Consider the following 16,611-nt stretch of genomic DNA (forward strand, 5'->3'; position numbering starts at 1 on the left):
GCTGGAGGGCAGTGGCACGATCTCCGCTCACCGCAACCTTCGCCTCCCAGGTTCTAGTGGTTCTCCTGCCTCAGCCTCCCTAGTAGCTGCGACTACAGGCACCCGCCACCACGCCGGCTTATTTTTGTATTTTAGTAGAGACGGGGTTTCACCATGTTGGCCAAGATGGTGTTGATCTCTTGACCAAGTGATCCGCCCGCCTCGGCCTCCCAAAGTGCTGGGATTACAGGTGTGAGTCACTGTACCCAGCTTTATTTTTATAAGATCACACAGAGGTTAGTTTTTATGTTTTTGAGATGGAGTTTCGCTCTTGTCGCCCAGGCTGGAGTGCAATGGCGTGATCTCAGCTCACTGTAACCACCGCCTCCCGGGTTCAAGCGATTCTCCTGCCTCAGCTTCCAGAGTAGCTGGGATTACAGGCATACACCAACACTCCCAGCAATTTTTTTGTTTTAAACAAAACTCTTAACACCTCGTTAATCATTAATTAGTCTTTGGGTTTTGATTCAACTCCTAACATTTGCAAATCACACAATTATCTTTGTTCTTTCATTTGTGGAAGACACTTTCATTTGTTACCCTGAGAATATGAGACATTCACAATCTAATTCCTGACTACATTTGATTTCAAACAGATCGGAATAACTTCCAGAATATAAAATTTTAACTATTTGGGAGTCATCTTGTAGGTATCTTGTGGGTATGCTCTAATTAAGAAATGCTTCCTTTTCCCAGGAAAACTGCTGACATTGCAAGAGTTATTCCAAAGCCACAATTCTTAAGAAAATACATGTTTAACCTAAATCATAAAGATATTTTGTAAAAAAGGGAAATCGCTCCTGCTGATGTTTTGTGTATAAATCTCTTTCTAACTTCAAGCTCTCTCAAGTTAGGGCAACACAGTAAATAAAGTGGGAACAGTATCACATTGGGAAATATCTGAAATGATACCTATGGCACTATAAGGAAACTGAGGCCCAGAAGAATTGAAGTGACCTGTGCAATGACACCAATACGTTAGCAGAGCCAAGATTAGAACCAAGTTTGGTGCCTTCCTGCATCAGTCCTTTCTTGGTGCTGAAGGAGCCTTTTATTTATTAATTTCACCCTGGAGAATTCCGGCAGACCATCCCGGCGTGGTAGAAGCGTGAACATTCGTTTTCTAAGGGATGGTCACACACCTTTTTCTATTTGCATTTAGTTTCTTTAAAAAGTAAAAACACCTCCATTTTGGACCACTTTTAGAGACAAAAGCAGAACATACGAACGTGCATTTCATTGTTGAGTTCTTAAGACGCTTACACCGTGTGGTTATAACGTGCGCAACTTTGTCCCGGCCAACTGGACTTATTTTTAGTGTTATTTTCGGCTCCTGCTGCAGAAAACTAGGGATTCAACTACCCGCACCCGCATTTCACACAACAGCGCTCGTCTACTCTCCTCCTTCACTCCTAATAAAAAACGCCTTATCCTGTTTCTTCCTGCCTGCTCTACCTCAACATTTTCACTTATTATCTTCCACCACACTGGGTTTTACTCGGATTGGAAACCCACTCTCCCCCAACTTCTCTCTCGTACCCCACCTTCGGGAAGCGTCCTCCTTTTTTCCGCCTCTCGTTCCCTTTGTCTTACACGGCTTCCGGAACACGGCCCAGAATTACAGCGAAAACACACTGCGCACGCGCACTCTCTCGTCAGAGCGGCGCTGCTTCTGTTTGGTTGGCTAGTTCGTCCCAATTTCCGAGTCAAAGGGCTGCGGAGCAGCAACTCTCACGATATTTGCGGCGGCCCGCAGACGCGAACCGCTGCCGAGTTCTGGCGCGCCCTTTCAGTTCTGCTTGTGGCCGGCACCACTGCGTTATCCGGAACTGCCGGTCCGAGCAGCATGACGTCCGCCTTGGAGAACTACATCAACCGTATCCTCAAGCTGGCCGCCGCGGGCGTGAGCCGGGGCCGCGGAGAGACCGCCGCTCGGGGATCGGTGGGAAGTTGGGAGGCCCGGCCGCGGCGGGATCCTGGGGGCGGGCGAGATGAGGACCCCGGAATGACCCAGAGTTCGGCGGCGGCGCCTAGAGCCTGCCAGCTGCTGCGGGCCCAGGGGTCCTTTCCATTTTGTCTACAAAAGCCAAATAAAAACCCAGTGTGATTTTTCCGAACTTTTCTGTCTTAAAAAAAATTACGCTCTTGATTCTTCCTTACTATTTCCCTAGGGCATAAGTGTTCAAGTTTGTAAATAAGATTAACAGTCGTCCTGGCTGCGACAACAGTTTTGCAAATCTGTGTACTTGTTTTATTCACATAATATGCTCATTAGTTCGAGGATAGCAGAAAGTTTAACGATGGTTCACAGACTGTTTCTGTCCCTTTACCACTTGAAGACCCTACCTGGTGGTGGAATGAAAAAAATGCTTGCTGTTGTAATGGATTATAGTGAGGAGCAAGTAACAACCCCACGGGAAGTCTTAAAATAGACTTTACAAGTGTTACCGTTTTAAAGTCTCAGAACAAAAACACTATGTTAAGTTCAGGTACAAACTGGGTGACAAAAATTAAATACCGAATGCTTTTAATGTTACAGGCATTGTTAGTACCTTGTGACACTGATTATATAGTTTATTTACTTTTGAATTACAGAAGCCTGCCCCGGAAGACAGTTTTTTAACATGCTTGAAAATCGTCCAACATCGATGAATTTAGTACTCATCCAGTTTTCATTTTAGATATAAACAGGCCCAAGAAACGAAATATCCTGTCCGAAATAATAGATTGGCAGCATTCCTAGTAGAAAAGTGTCAAAAATCCAGGATATTTTGAGATAGGATACACCGATCACATACAGAAAGAGGTTTTCTTTTCTATTTTTTCCTTTTTTTAGTCATGTAATTATCACAAAACTAAAACAAGCTTTTAAAAAATTTTTTTTCTTTCTTTTTTTGAGTCGAGGGTCTCACTGTGTTGCCCAGGCTGGAGTGCAGTGGCTTGATCATGGCTCAATGCAACCTTGAACTCCTGAGCTCAAGCTATCCTCCTGCCTCTGCCTCTGTCTCCTGAGTAGCTGGGACTATAGGTCACCAGGCCAGGGTAGTAGAGATGGGGGGGGTCTCACTGTGTTTCCCAAGCTAGTCTCACCTCAAGTGATCCTCCTGCCTTGGCGTCCCAAAATCTTTCAACGTTTTTATGTAGTGAACTTAGTGGCTGTGTTGAACACTTTTACCTAATTGTCATATTTGTTCTAATAATTTAAATCATTACCTTGCCAGAGTCTGTTTTCAATTTGCATTCCCTAAGAAACACTTTCCTTTATTCAGTTATCAGGAACTGTTGCCGTTATTACATCTGATGGGAGGATGATTGTGGTAAGTCTTCGGAATTTTCATTCTCTGCTTTCCTGTAGGTTTATTGGTTGCAAGTTTTATGTGAAACCTCTGATCTCTAATGCCTAGACAGCACATTACACCTGTAGTGCAGTTTTATTATAATTCAGCTCTTTATCACTTTGCTGTCAATCCACGTTTTCCTCACTCATAAACGTGGCGTGTTACCTACAAGGCTTCTAGGAGCTAGAGTTATAGATTCTGCCCTCAGAGAGCTCCTAGTCTGCAGACCTTCATTAAACTTACTTTTCTTCTTCCATTTTTATTTCCTTCCTCATTCGGCACCACATGAATCAGAATTTTTTGAAATTTTGCATATGCTTAGTAACTTTTTAATGATTTAGATACTATTAATATCTACATATCAACATTTAAGGCTTGTATACAATCTTAACATTCTTTGTTTTTAGGTTGTGTGACATGTCTTCTGTAGGACACATTATGATGATTGACTCTCTCTATATACACATATTTACGTAAAATTGGCTTGTTCCTTGAAGTTGTTTCTCCCTTGCTAATTTATGTCATATAACAAAGATAAAACGTTCCTATGGTGATACTTGTATTTGGAATTTGATCTGAGGAATTCATCTCAAGATTTTTGGGCACTTGATTATTTCTTCACTTATAATTCCTACTCCAAATGCTTTCAAAAGAATTTTAAGGCTACTAAACTTTTCTAACCCTACCTAGTTTCTTTAAATAATTTGATCCCTTATTTTTCCATTCTGCAGTTTTGCTTTCGTTTGTTCTTAGTGACTATTGTTAGTCAAAGTTCTAGCTTTGCCATTTACTAAATTTATATCGTGTGCCAGGTGCATATGTGTTACATTAATTAATGTACATACAACCTTGTGAAGAATAAGTACCCCTGTATTCTAGATTAGGAAACAAGTTCAGAGAAGGTGACTCACTTTCTCAGAGTCACAAGGGTAGCAGGTGACAGAACCAAACTGGGATTTAAATTTGGTTTGACATCAAAGCCAAGGCCAGTTGCCTGGCTTCTTTCTTAAGGAAGCAATCATGTTTTCTTAGGCACCTCACATTGTATTTTTTCAAATGTGGACAGTTTGACATATTTTAACCTCAACACTTCAAGAAGCCTATTGCTATTAATAGATGTTTGCATTATTTTTTATTTAGTGAAAACCTTACGTTTAAATTTTCTTATTTTTGTTAACAGGATAATAAACTGGGAAATTATTTTTAATTTTAAAGAAGAAGGAAAGCGATATAAAAAGAGCATCTTAAGTTCTAAAGTTCAATAGTTCTGTATTTCTTTGACACATAATTTATTTGATGGGATAGTTAATGGGCAAAATGAAGCCAATAAGTTATGAATGGGTGTTTATAATAATAACCATTTGCTAACTAGTTCAATAAATACTCCATATTTTGTTTCTCTTCCAAGTTATAGATTTCTTTTTATTTAATTCTCATTTTATATATTTTGACTTTCAGAGGATAAAACAGTTTAAGAGCTTGAGAGATTTAACCATCAAAACCAATGTTAGTTGATAATTCTTCAGAAACTTGAATACCATCTGAGTTACTCTGTTATGCTAGACCCATGCCTTCTTTTATTCAATTCTAAACTTTCATAAAACTCTCCCTGATTATTTCCTTCAAGTTCTGGTTCTAATTAGTATAGTCACATTTGTATCTACCTTACTGGGAGAGTTCAATAATACATCCATTTGATACACATTAAACAATACATGTGAGACAGACGGAGCACCGGTAACTAAAGTACTCGTTAGGTGTTATATGTAACTACTAAATTTTTAAAATATTTATGGGACTGATTTGAATCTCTGAAAAATGGCAAATTATATTTACTTGTGTATGATAGTATAGAATGTTACGGTTTAGTGGTCTGACTCAGGAGCTAGCCTTTTGTGGTTCATCTCCTGGCTCTGCCACTTACTACCCATGTGCCCATAAGACACACCACTCTGTGCCTCAGTTTCTTCTTTGAAATGGGGCTAATTATAGTATTAAAGGGTAGAGATGAGTTGAGACAATGTGTACGATGTGTTTAGCACACTGCTTAGTGCTGGTATGTAGCATATAGTGATACATTACATTGCTGTAGTTGGTATGTATGGTTCTTCCTTATTTATGTATATTTGCCCATCAGTTTCCCTTAAATCTCCTTTGTTTTAGTTTATACCTTTAGCTGCTGGTCTTCGTAAGCTTTTATGCTAGTTACTTTTTGGAGATACTCAAATTAGTACATAGTTGTCGTTTCTAACTGCCGTCAACTCTGCATATGAGTGAGATGTGTGGTGCAGGACCCCCACCCCAGCCAAACAACCAAGAGGTAAATTGTGTACCCTCGAATACTGTTGGTTATAAAAAAGGTATTTTATTTGACATTGTATTGTTACTTGTATTGGAATACTTGGCAACTGAAATGATTGTGAGGCTGAATTTACACTTTCAGGTAAACCAGAATATTTCTCTTTTTCTCCTGAATATTTTCTTTACAGGGAACACTGAAAGGTTTTGACCAGACCATTAATTTGATTTTGGATGAAAGCCATGAGCGAGTATTCAGCTCTTCACAGGGGGTAGAGCAAGTGGTACTAGGATTGTACATTGTAAGAGGTGACAACGTGTAAGTAAAATATATCTGTTAAAATTATAAATGATACTGCCTTACTTTATGGAGAAGAGGTTTTACCCAAAATACCCTATTGTATTGTCCATATGTAATTAATAGAATCTTGCATTCATTTCTTTTGTAAATACAGCGTTTCTTATATTTGCATAAAGTAAGGCATAGCTATACATTTTATGTCAACACTTTATGTTTCAACCAAAGCTTTCTCTCTACAAATTAAACTTACCTGAGATTTTCCATTTTTCTACTAGTTAAGTAGCCTGGGTAGAGTCCAGAAAGGGCCCTGCCTTATATTAAATACTTCATTAGAGAGGCTTCTTCATGTGTTCTTAGAAATACCCAGAATTTTAGAGGAACATATTTCTAGAGTCCAAGGCCAAAGTTTGAAAAATGGTTTTGAAATCTCTCATTTGAACAATACTAATTCATGCTCAATAACATAGATGTATTTGTAAATAAGTACTTACTTGTTATTCATTTTCTTTTAATTTTTTAGTATCATTGACACACTTACGATGTCCCTGTGGCCTCAGTTTACTTGGGACAGACAGATATAACAGTTTAAGAGTAATTGGCCAGGCGTGGTGCCTGTAATCTTAGCACTTTGGGAGTCTGAGGCAAGTGGATCAGGTCAGGAGTTCAAGACCAGCCTCGCCAACATGGCAAAACCCTGTCTCTACTAAAAATACAAAAATTAGCCAGGCTTGGTGGCGTGTGCGTGTAGTTCCAGCTTCTCGGGAGGCTGAGGTGGGAGAATCACTTGAACCCAGGAGGTGGAGGTTGCAGTGAACCGAGATCATGCCACTGCACTCCAGCCTGGGTGACAGATTGAGATACCTTCTCAAAAAAAAAAAAAAAAAAAAAAAAATGCCGGGCACAGTGGTTCACTCATGTAATCCCAGCACTTTGGGAGGTGGAGGTGGGTGGATCACTTGAGGTCAGGAGTTCAAGACCAGCTTGGCCAACATGGTGAAACCACGTCTTTACTAAAAATGTAAAAAATTAGCCAGGCATGGTGGCGCAAGCCTGTAATCCCAGCTACTTGGGAGGCTGAGTCAAGAGAATTTGCCTGAGAGGTGGAGGTTGCAGTGAGCCAAGATCACAGCCCTGCACTCCAGCCTGGGCAGCAAGAGCAAAACACCGTCTCAAAAAAAAAAAAGAAAAGAAAAGTGGCTGGTGTGGTTCCAGTGCCATGGCTCACGCCTATAATCCTAGCACTTTGAGAGGCCAAGGTGGGTGGATCACCTGAGCCCAGGAGTTCAAGACCAGCCTAGCCAGCATAGTGAAACCCCATCTCTCCTAAAAATACAAAAATTAGCCTGATGTGGTGATGGATGCCTGTAATCCCAGCTACTTGGGAGGCTGAGGCAGGAGAATTTCTTGAACCTGGTAGATGGATGTTGGAGTGAGCCGAGGTTGTGCCTTTGCACTCCAGCCTGGGCAAAAAGAGTGAAACTCCATCTTGAAAAAAAAAAAGAAAAGTGGCTGATGTGACAGAGGAACTGAATTTTAAATTTTATTTAATTGTAATTAATTTTAATAGTTACATGTGGCCAGTGTTAGAATAGTTATAGAGGCTAGAAGAATGCCAAATCAATTTTCTAGAGAGTACTACACTGAATCAAAATATAGTTGGAAAGAAGCAAAAGATGCATTAGCAATTTTAAGCTAAGATACATTAAGCTAGATACATTAACACATTCTAAGGGACTAACTGTCCCCTGGAATAACTTAAAATAAAAAGTGCAGGAATAATTTACTCATTTAGGTTGTTTATGTTAGCATCACCTTTAGATGAATAAATAATTTGATCTGTAATCAAAAATCAAGAGTTTACAAAATATTTTATAGAGATGACTTTTAGATGGAGTTACAAGGTGAGCTATAAGTAATGAGAGAGAGGCAGAGCAGATAGGGCCCAGGTCTCTGGATCAGAACAACACTGTTTATATGGGAGCTGTGCATAATAATTGATTTTAAGGTTTCTCCTCCTTAAAACAATTTTTTTTCTTGAGCTTCAGTGAAAAAAATGGTGTGCTAGAGCCAGCTTGTACTGGCTTATGAAAGCAGATTGTTATATTTTAAGGAATTTTACAAGGTAGTTAATGTCTTGTTAGTAGCTTGAAATTGGCTGTGGTAGGAGTGTTTGCACAAGGGATATTAGTAAATGCTGCAAATCAGGCTACCGCTTTTTTTCCAGAGAGCTGTTTTTTAAACATTTATCAGCATTTCACTGCTTACCATAGGGATTTTAAATGATACTAAATATTTAAGAGTGGAATTGGGGTCTTTAGTTTATTTTGAGAAAACTTAATTTATTCTACCAGAGTTTGATATTTTTCATTTATTAGAGGACTTAAGACTTTATATATTTTGAAGCAAAATTGGGCAAATCGCTTATTACTAGTATTCGTCTTGAGAATTTGGCCGGGCACGGTGACTCACACCTGTAGCCCCAGCACTTTGGGAGGCCGAGGCTGGCGAATTATCGGAGGTCAGGAGTTGGAGACCTGCCTAGCCAACATGGTGAAACCTTGTCTCTACTAAAAACACAAAAATTAGGTGGGTGTGGTGGCGGGCGCCTGTAATCCCAGCTGCTCGGGAGACTGAAGCATGAGAATCGCTTGAACCTGGAAAGCGGAGGTTTTGGAGTGAGTCAAGATCGTGCCACTGCACTCCAACCTGTGCGACCGGCAGAACTCTATCTCAAAAAAAGAAAAAAAATAATAAATTTTACTCTTAATAAAACCAAACAAATGTAAACCCAACAAATACTTTTTAAAAATAATATTTCATAGTCATCTTGTGGTCTGAGTGATAACATTGAATATTTCCAGTTAGAGGGCTATGGGTTGGTTATCTAGCATGGTATTAATGAATTTAAAGTTATAGATATTATGTTAGTGTTGAACAAGAAAAAATTTTCTAGCTTTAACCTGAGCCAATCACATAAAAAATGATTTGTTAGATACCAAAGTACTTGGTCCTACTATTACTTTTGTATATGAAGAACTGGCTTTGGATTTAACTGAAAACTTAGGAAAACAATCTAATAGCTGTTATCTGTATCATTGATTTAATTCATCAAAGTTACTCAAATAATTGATACTTTTATTTACTAATTATTTTAGGAGTGATTTTGCGAAATTTATTTTTAATACAGTCCTAGAATTGAATTGAAATAATACGATTTGCAAGTTTGAGAGTTTTTTACCGTATCTGTCCCTGTGTGTTTGTTTCCTTTAAAGATTCATGATATAATCACTATGTACAATGTGTCCTTTAATATTGGTTCCTGTAATGTGCCTTCAAATTATTTCTTGAGTTTTGTGATTTAAATATGCAGTTCACTGACTCATGCCAATGTTTGCTTTTTTACCTCAATTAGTTCTTTTTACTATGCTTTCTCAGTTTTATGTTTTGGAATAATGGTACTCAGTGCTTTGATTTGATTAATAAGATTTTTGAAACACATGTAAATTTATTTCAGAAATGTGATTGTTTTAACTCTGACTTTTTTAGTGCAGTCATTGGAGAAATTGATGAAGAAACAGATTCTGCGCTTGATTTGGGGAATATTCGAGCAGAGCCTTTAAATTCTGTAGCACACTGAGGAAAAACTACATACTTGGACATCTGTAAATCTTTGTACAGAAACTGATTATTCTGAGGATGATATATGGAATTTTTATGAATGCGTAACTGGATTTTGACTCCTTGTTGATTCATTGTAATGTGTAAATTAAAATATTTCTACATTTTATTGAAAAAACTTTTTTTTTTTGCCTAAATATAAGTTTGGTAGCTCGGTTTCTTTTTTTTAATTAAATAGTGTGAAAATATAATGGTCATTTTGAAAACTTTTAGCAAAAAGTAGTACTTTTTGATACTTTAGTATTTATGGAAACTAGTGGAAAAGAGAAATTAGTGTGCTATATAAATCAGGCATTCAAATAACATTAGTAGTACAGGATATGTGTGTTTTCTTTCCCTGATATTTAGGAAAATCACAGGAGGGCAAATCTTTCCTGGAGTTATCTGAATCATCGGCATTTATCCAATTCCACTGGTAGTGTTTTGCTAGTGCTTCTAAAAGTTGCTCCCTAGCATTTTGAGGTGTGGGTAGGTAAAAATGTGTTTGCTTGTGAAAAGCAAAAATGCTGACAAGGTTTTAATAGATTGGCCCAAAATTCCAACTTGAATATTAAGAATGACTAGCAATGGTAGAATTGACAGAGATGATTGGTAAAGTCTCTTGATGCCCAATTGATTAGGTATGAAAGTAATATGAACACATTAATGTTGAATTTCACAGACAGTATATTATCTGAAAAAAATTGATTCTGTGTAGTCTTCAATTTTTAATTTTTAAGAATTGGAGAATTTCTAATATTAACGTTTATAAATGTGAGTAAATAAACTCGAAGTTTGTATTGAAGTAGTGCTAGCTATTATTGTCAGCAATTTTACATGATTCATTATCCATAAACCTGATTTCAGAAGACGTCAACTTAGTTTTTTAAATAATTGATAGAAACAATGCTGTAAGTAGTGTTTAGATATCCAGGCTAGTCCACAAAATTTCTGATCAACTCATGTATAGGCCAAAGTGTGTATCTTTGTGATGAGAAGAAAATAGAAAAATATTTACATCCTTGTACTTGAAACAAATTTAAATAGTTTCTTTGTTTTGTTTTTATGAAAGTGCTTAAAAATAGTCGTTGGCAAACTTTTTCTATGAAGATCCAGATGGTAAGTCTTCTAGGCTTTGAAGGCCATATGGTCTCTGTTATAGCTACTCACCTCGGTTATTGTGGCATACAAATGACGATAGATAATACATAAATGAATAGTGGCTGTCTTCCAGTAAAACTTCATCTATAAAAATGGAGGTGGGGGCTGGATTGAGCTTGAAGGCATAGTTGCTGTCCCTTGGTTTAAACAATACAAGTTCAATAAAAAATGAACAATTTGTATAAATTCTGGAATAGATCCTTATAGAGAGTTTAGAGGTGGGTTTCATTCATATTTTAAAACAGTTTAAACTCCATACTTATTAAACATAATAGCTTTTTGGGGGAGGAAAATATCTTCACTCAAATCAGCCTTGTAAGGGGAGAAGCACTATTCCCTAGAATTATTTGGTTGATGTTAAGGGCTGTCTCTGGGAGGATTAGAGAAGTTAGCTAGTATTGGCTATTCATAAATGTTTGGCTTTTATAGTATAATGTTTTATAATCAATTTATTAATAAAATGATGGAAAGTGCGTAAGGCAAACCGGCAAATTTAGGGACTGAATGAAATAGTATATGGCATTTTTAATTGGTAAAGTAATTCCAAAAATTAAATAAGAATACACATCATTCAATTGCTAAGAAAAATGCATTCTAATGGTACAAATGAAGTCCAGAGTCAGATCTTTTCTCAAAATCCTTGGCATATCAACAGAAATTACACATAAACAAGTAAATAAAAACCAGTCCTGTCCCTCATGATAATGAGTTTCTAATGTGATGTATTCTTGGCTATCTGAAACACCTTATAAAGCTGTATTTTCCGGATTGATGTTGGGAAAACGCATTCCCAAAATGTGAATTATTGTTTTTATGAATAGTTATGGAGCTTGTGAATGATAATATGCCAGATGATCTATGTAATTCTTTATTCCTGGATACAAGCACATGGTCAACTTTTTATGCTTATGACTGATTAAAATTGGATTTATTTTTGCATGAGAATTGTAAGGGAGCCACAACCATGAGTAGTAACATAATTAATATACAGTGTCAAGATATATTTAATGAGACATTTATTCTATAACCAGTTTTTATTTATAAAGAGGCTCAAATCAATTTCAACCTGTAATTACCTTTGTGCTTTGTGACTCGGGCACAATCTGAACCCAGCTTGATGAATCAGAGATGTTTCTTGGCAAGATATTTTCATTAAAGTTATTTGGAAAGGGCAATTAACTGCAAAAAGGACTTTTTTTTTTTTTTTTGACAAGATACTATCTAAAATAATAGTTTAAAATAACATGCTTTTAGGTCAAAGCACTTTGGTAACTTGGCCTCACATGCTGACAGTTTTGGCTTAAATATTACAAATCTTGATCCCAGAAGAACAAGAGAAAGTTTTACTAATATTTGCTTAAACATCCTGTTTAACATCCTTCCTAATTTTTAAGCTAATAATGTGAGATACAAGTATGATAAAAACAACTTTTGAACGTTATTTAATGCAAATACAGAATAACGATGTCAGCATTTTCCTCAGCCGTGTAACCTAAGATTCATCATGTGAATGAGAAAGTAAAGTCCCTTTATAATGGCATGTGAACCAGACAGTTTAGTAGCCAGGGTTGTAAAGCAACTCTTAACTGACAATATAGTATATTCTGGGCCTTCATCTTTAAAATTAGTAGGTAGCATTTATTGAGTGCATATCATGTGCCAAGCCTGATGCTGAGTGCTTACAATGATCATTTTATATATGGGAAAATTGAGGCTCAGCAGGGTCAAGTGCCTTATAAGAGGTAGCACTAGTAAGTAACTGCTCAAATTCAACTAGGTCTTTCAGCTCTTTATACTACTGCCTGTTATCAGAAAGTATAGTCTCAACATCTGCTATCAAGCATCTATCAGAAGCCTGATGAGAAATATCCAGATGATCTAACACAGTTCCCAAACCTGCATTGTGGGTCATTTTCATTATAATTACCTAAGGTGCTTTAAAAATTTTCTTGGGCTCTACTCGTTGTGGTTCAGCAGCTGTGTAATGGAGGAAAAAGGAATAGTCGCTAAACAGCGAAGGAAAGCATGGTGGAATTATTAAAAGACCTAGCACTTACATGCTAGCATGAGTCTCTAACCCCACAGAATTGAATTCAAACACAGGATCTTATTCCAGATAGGGATAATGACATCTATCTTCTTGGGTTGTAAAAAGTAACATTAGGCTGCATTTTAAACATTTGGTATGATTTTGAGGACCTAACAGTAAACAGCTATTTAATACTATTCCAGGTAGTCAAAGGCCCAATGTATAAAAGTTACAAATACAGGTCTTGTCAGGTTAGCTTTTTAAATGTCTGTCCCACTGACTACCATATCTCTACAAGAGAACAGATGAAGAATACAGGTTGTGTGGGAAGTATGTATGAGTTTACACTATTTTAACAAATGTACAATAAAATTTGTTTCTATGTCAGCATATACTCTTGACTCAAGGAGTTTGAAAGTGTAAACTCAAAGGTCTTTCACGTGTAAAGCGGAACCTCTCCATTCTGTACTTGTATAGTCATTACCTCATATAGATTTAATTTTATTAAATTGAATTTTACTTATTTTGGGTTTAAAAAAACTTGGGCTGTGAATCTCAGTTTTAAGTCATGGGCAAATTTGATAAAAATTGCTTTCTGTCTACATGTAATACTGAAAAAAATGACAAGGTAAAGCTATCTCCATTTAGATTGATACCCATTAAATAGCATAGTGCTCCCATTAAACTAGCGACAAATTCATTTAATTGTGAGATATCTAGAACTTATGCTTCATCCTGTTTATAGGGATTATTGATGTGAGATTTGGTCAGATGCTTTGATGTGATCTTCATTCCTCTGTATAGTGAGAAACTATGAGACGTGCTTAGTCTTCGTAAATCGATGCTGCCTCCTAGTGGCCATTGCTTTCTTTTCTACCTGTCCACAAGCTTCAAAAAATTAGATTTTGGAATTTTGTCAGGGACATTTATTAAGCCATTAATACATGCCAGGCAGTGCGCTCAAAGCTGTGGATAAGCCAGGGAACAATATTCTTCACCTTGTGAAGCTTCTACCTATCTATCTATCTCAACCAAATCATCTTGACTCAGATTTACTGTCCAAGGTCATGTGTTATTTCATCAGATTCTTTCAGTGTTCTGCGATATAATTTATGGGTTCTGGATTCATTCAAAACAACTAGAAATAGTCTTGTTTAAATGAATATAATTCAAATCAATTATTTTCCCCATCTATTTTTTTTCTTTTAAGATGGCTAAGTCTGTAGGTTGCATAATTCTAAGGATAAAGGCGAAATAAGACTTCACCAGGAGAATTTCTTTCATTAGTTAGCAGTATCCATCTGCTGCCTACTGGCGTCATTTGTGGAATGAAGGAGCTGAGAATTGTTCTGCCAGGTATCTTTCAGACCTCTTGTTGGTTTTGGCATAAGTTTTTTTTTAAAACTCAATTTTTGTATTAGGTTTTGTTATGCCTTTTTATTTCCTTCTTTTTTTTAGTGTTTCTTTTTTTTTAAAGTCCTTTAATTTTTTTTTATTTATTCATTTTTGAGACAAGTCTTGCTCTGTTGCCAGGCTGGAGTGCAGTGGCGTGATCTTGGCTCACTGCAACCTCTGTCTCCTGGGTTCAAGCGATTCCCCTGCCTTAGCCTCCCAAGTAGCTGGGACTACAGGCTCGCACCACACACCCGGCTAATTTTTTTGTATTTTAATAGAGACGGGGTTTCACCATGTTGGCCAGGATGGTCTCGATCTAACCTCATGATCTGTCTGCCTTGGCCTCCCAAAGGGCTGGAATTACAGACATGAGCCACTGTGCCCAGCCAAAGTCCTTTTATTTTACAGAGTATTACTTGTCGGAAGTGGCACAGATCAAGCATTGCTACAACTAGTATCAAATTCCCATCAATGTCCTTTCAACCATATATGATATGCTTTCTTCTCTTTAGGATAATGTTCAACTATACTGTAAATATTTTGCTTTTACGTAGTTCCCCCCCACCCCTGGATATACTGGCTTTACAAATGCCATATAATTACTATGGTACCAAATTGTTATTACATTTGAAATATGCTAAAAAGAATCCAGGAGTCAGGGTGGGTGGGAGACATCTCCAGGGGGACACAATACATTGTGTCTTGTATTAAAAATTAGTGTGTGTTGGGGTGGGGAACAGGCAGGAAACTAATGTGTTTCTGTTTGATATATGAAAATATGCACAAGCTATCTTATGTTTCATCTCATATCAAGATGGTTATAATAAATCGTACTCTAGAAAACTCATTAACTGATACAAGTTGCCAGAACATGCTGCACTATGGCTTATTTAACATTTTAAAACAAATGCCCTGAAAGTGATCACAATGATAGTTAAAAGTTAAATTTTTGTATTTTAAAATTTAAAATTTTATTTTAAAAAGTAGCTGTCTCAATCTGACTTGGATAAACTTTATTGTAATTGTGCTTCTGCCAATTACAGAGACACTTCAATTCACACTAATAGGAGGTATGGTTTTTAAAAGGAAATTGTTAATTAGGGTCTTGAGCTAGTCCAGTGTAGCATGGCAGTGAAAGGCACACACTCTGGAGTCAGATTATTTTGTAGAGTTTAGCATATTAATCTTCCTGTGTCTTAGTTGCTATGAAAATGAGTACCTGCCTCCTTGTACTGTCAAGATTAAGATAAGCGTTAGCACTCCTTAGAACATACTAATTTGTCAATATTAATGATAGCTAACAATTATCCTGATATTGAATGAGGGACTCCAAATTATTTACTGTGGCCTAGGAAAAGTACTAAGAAGTAATTGATAGCATTCCCTGATAATTTTGATGAAAAAAAAAAAAACTATGAAAATTCTGGACAGACTTAGAAATGTATTGGAAATGAAAGTATGTTTCCCTTGTGCAAAGTAATGTGATGTTTTATCACATTTTTTAAAATTAAAAATTTGATCAAATTTTTAAAAGTAACATGAGGCAGAGAAAGTACAGAAAGGAGCAACCAAAGTCAAAGTGATTAAATTATAAAAAGGTTAAGATTTCTTTAGTGTGAAAAGATAAATGAGAAATAAGAATATGCCAGAGACCTGAAATGAATGGATAAGAAGCTTGCATATCTAATTTTGTATGTTAAAACCAAATATTCTATGAAGACAGGAAGGATAATTTTAGGTCAAAATGAAATTCTACATTAAAGAAAGAAGAATAAACCTTAACTCATTAGTAATCCTTCATTTCCTGAGTATTTACTGCATGACAACAATAACAGAGATGACATGCCCGGTAAAGTGGTGTTTGAAGGCAATATATAAAAGTTTCCCATGCATGGCAAAGGTGCATTTGCCTCTATGCATAGCAATATGGGAGAGGTTGGAGGAGAATCTTCATGGAAATGGATGACTTGTGCTGGAGTCTAAGGATAGTAAGGATTTCCATAGATGGTTACGAAAACTTCAGATTGGCAGACAGGAAGGCAGGAAGAAGTAAGATGTGGTTGACTAATAAGGAGTAGACTGACCTCTCTGTACAGTAAAGGCTCAAATCCTTTATATTGCAAAGGACGGACCTGTGTTTCACCAGTTCCTGGAAGAAAACCTCTTGAGTCCTTGGGATATCTTACCTGTTACAAGTGCTTTTGTACGCCTGAGACCATGGGCCTTGCTGTTACAGTTTAAGCTCTGGGAAACTGGAGATTCAGTAGCTAAGGTCAGTTATGAGGGAGCTGAATATTTATGTGACTGAACCCCGATAAAAACCCTGAACACCAAGGCTCAAGAGAGCTCATTAGCAATACTTTGCATGTGTTGGTAAACACCGTTGCTGAATT

General features: G+C 37.0%; 1 protein-coding gene across 1 annotated transcript; it reads left to right on the top strand.

Annotated features, from left to right (window-relative positions):
• Positions 1-1,774: 1,774 nt before the first annotated feature.
• Positions 1,775-11,969, top strand: LSM8 (LSM8 homolog, U6 small nuclear RNA associated). The gene is made up of 4 exons (XM_045388511.3): positions 1,775-1,916; positions 3,316-3,356; positions 5,867-5,994; positions 9,523-11,969. Exons 1-4 carry the CDS (start codon positions 1,886-1,888, stop codon positions 9,611-9,613), a joined length of 291 nt encoding a protein of 96 aa, XP_045244446.1. The 5' UTR covers positions 1,775-1,885; the 3' UTR covers positions 9,614-11,969.
• Positions 11,970-16,611: the final 4,642 nt, after the last annotated feature.

Source organism: Macaca fascicularis, chromosome 3, assembly GCF_037993035.2.
Source record: "Macaca fascicularis isolate 582-1 chromosome 3, T2T-MFA8v1.1".
Classification (NCBI taxonomy): Eukaryota; Metazoa; Chordata; class Mammalia; order Primates; family Cercopithecidae; genus Macaca; species Macaca fascicularis.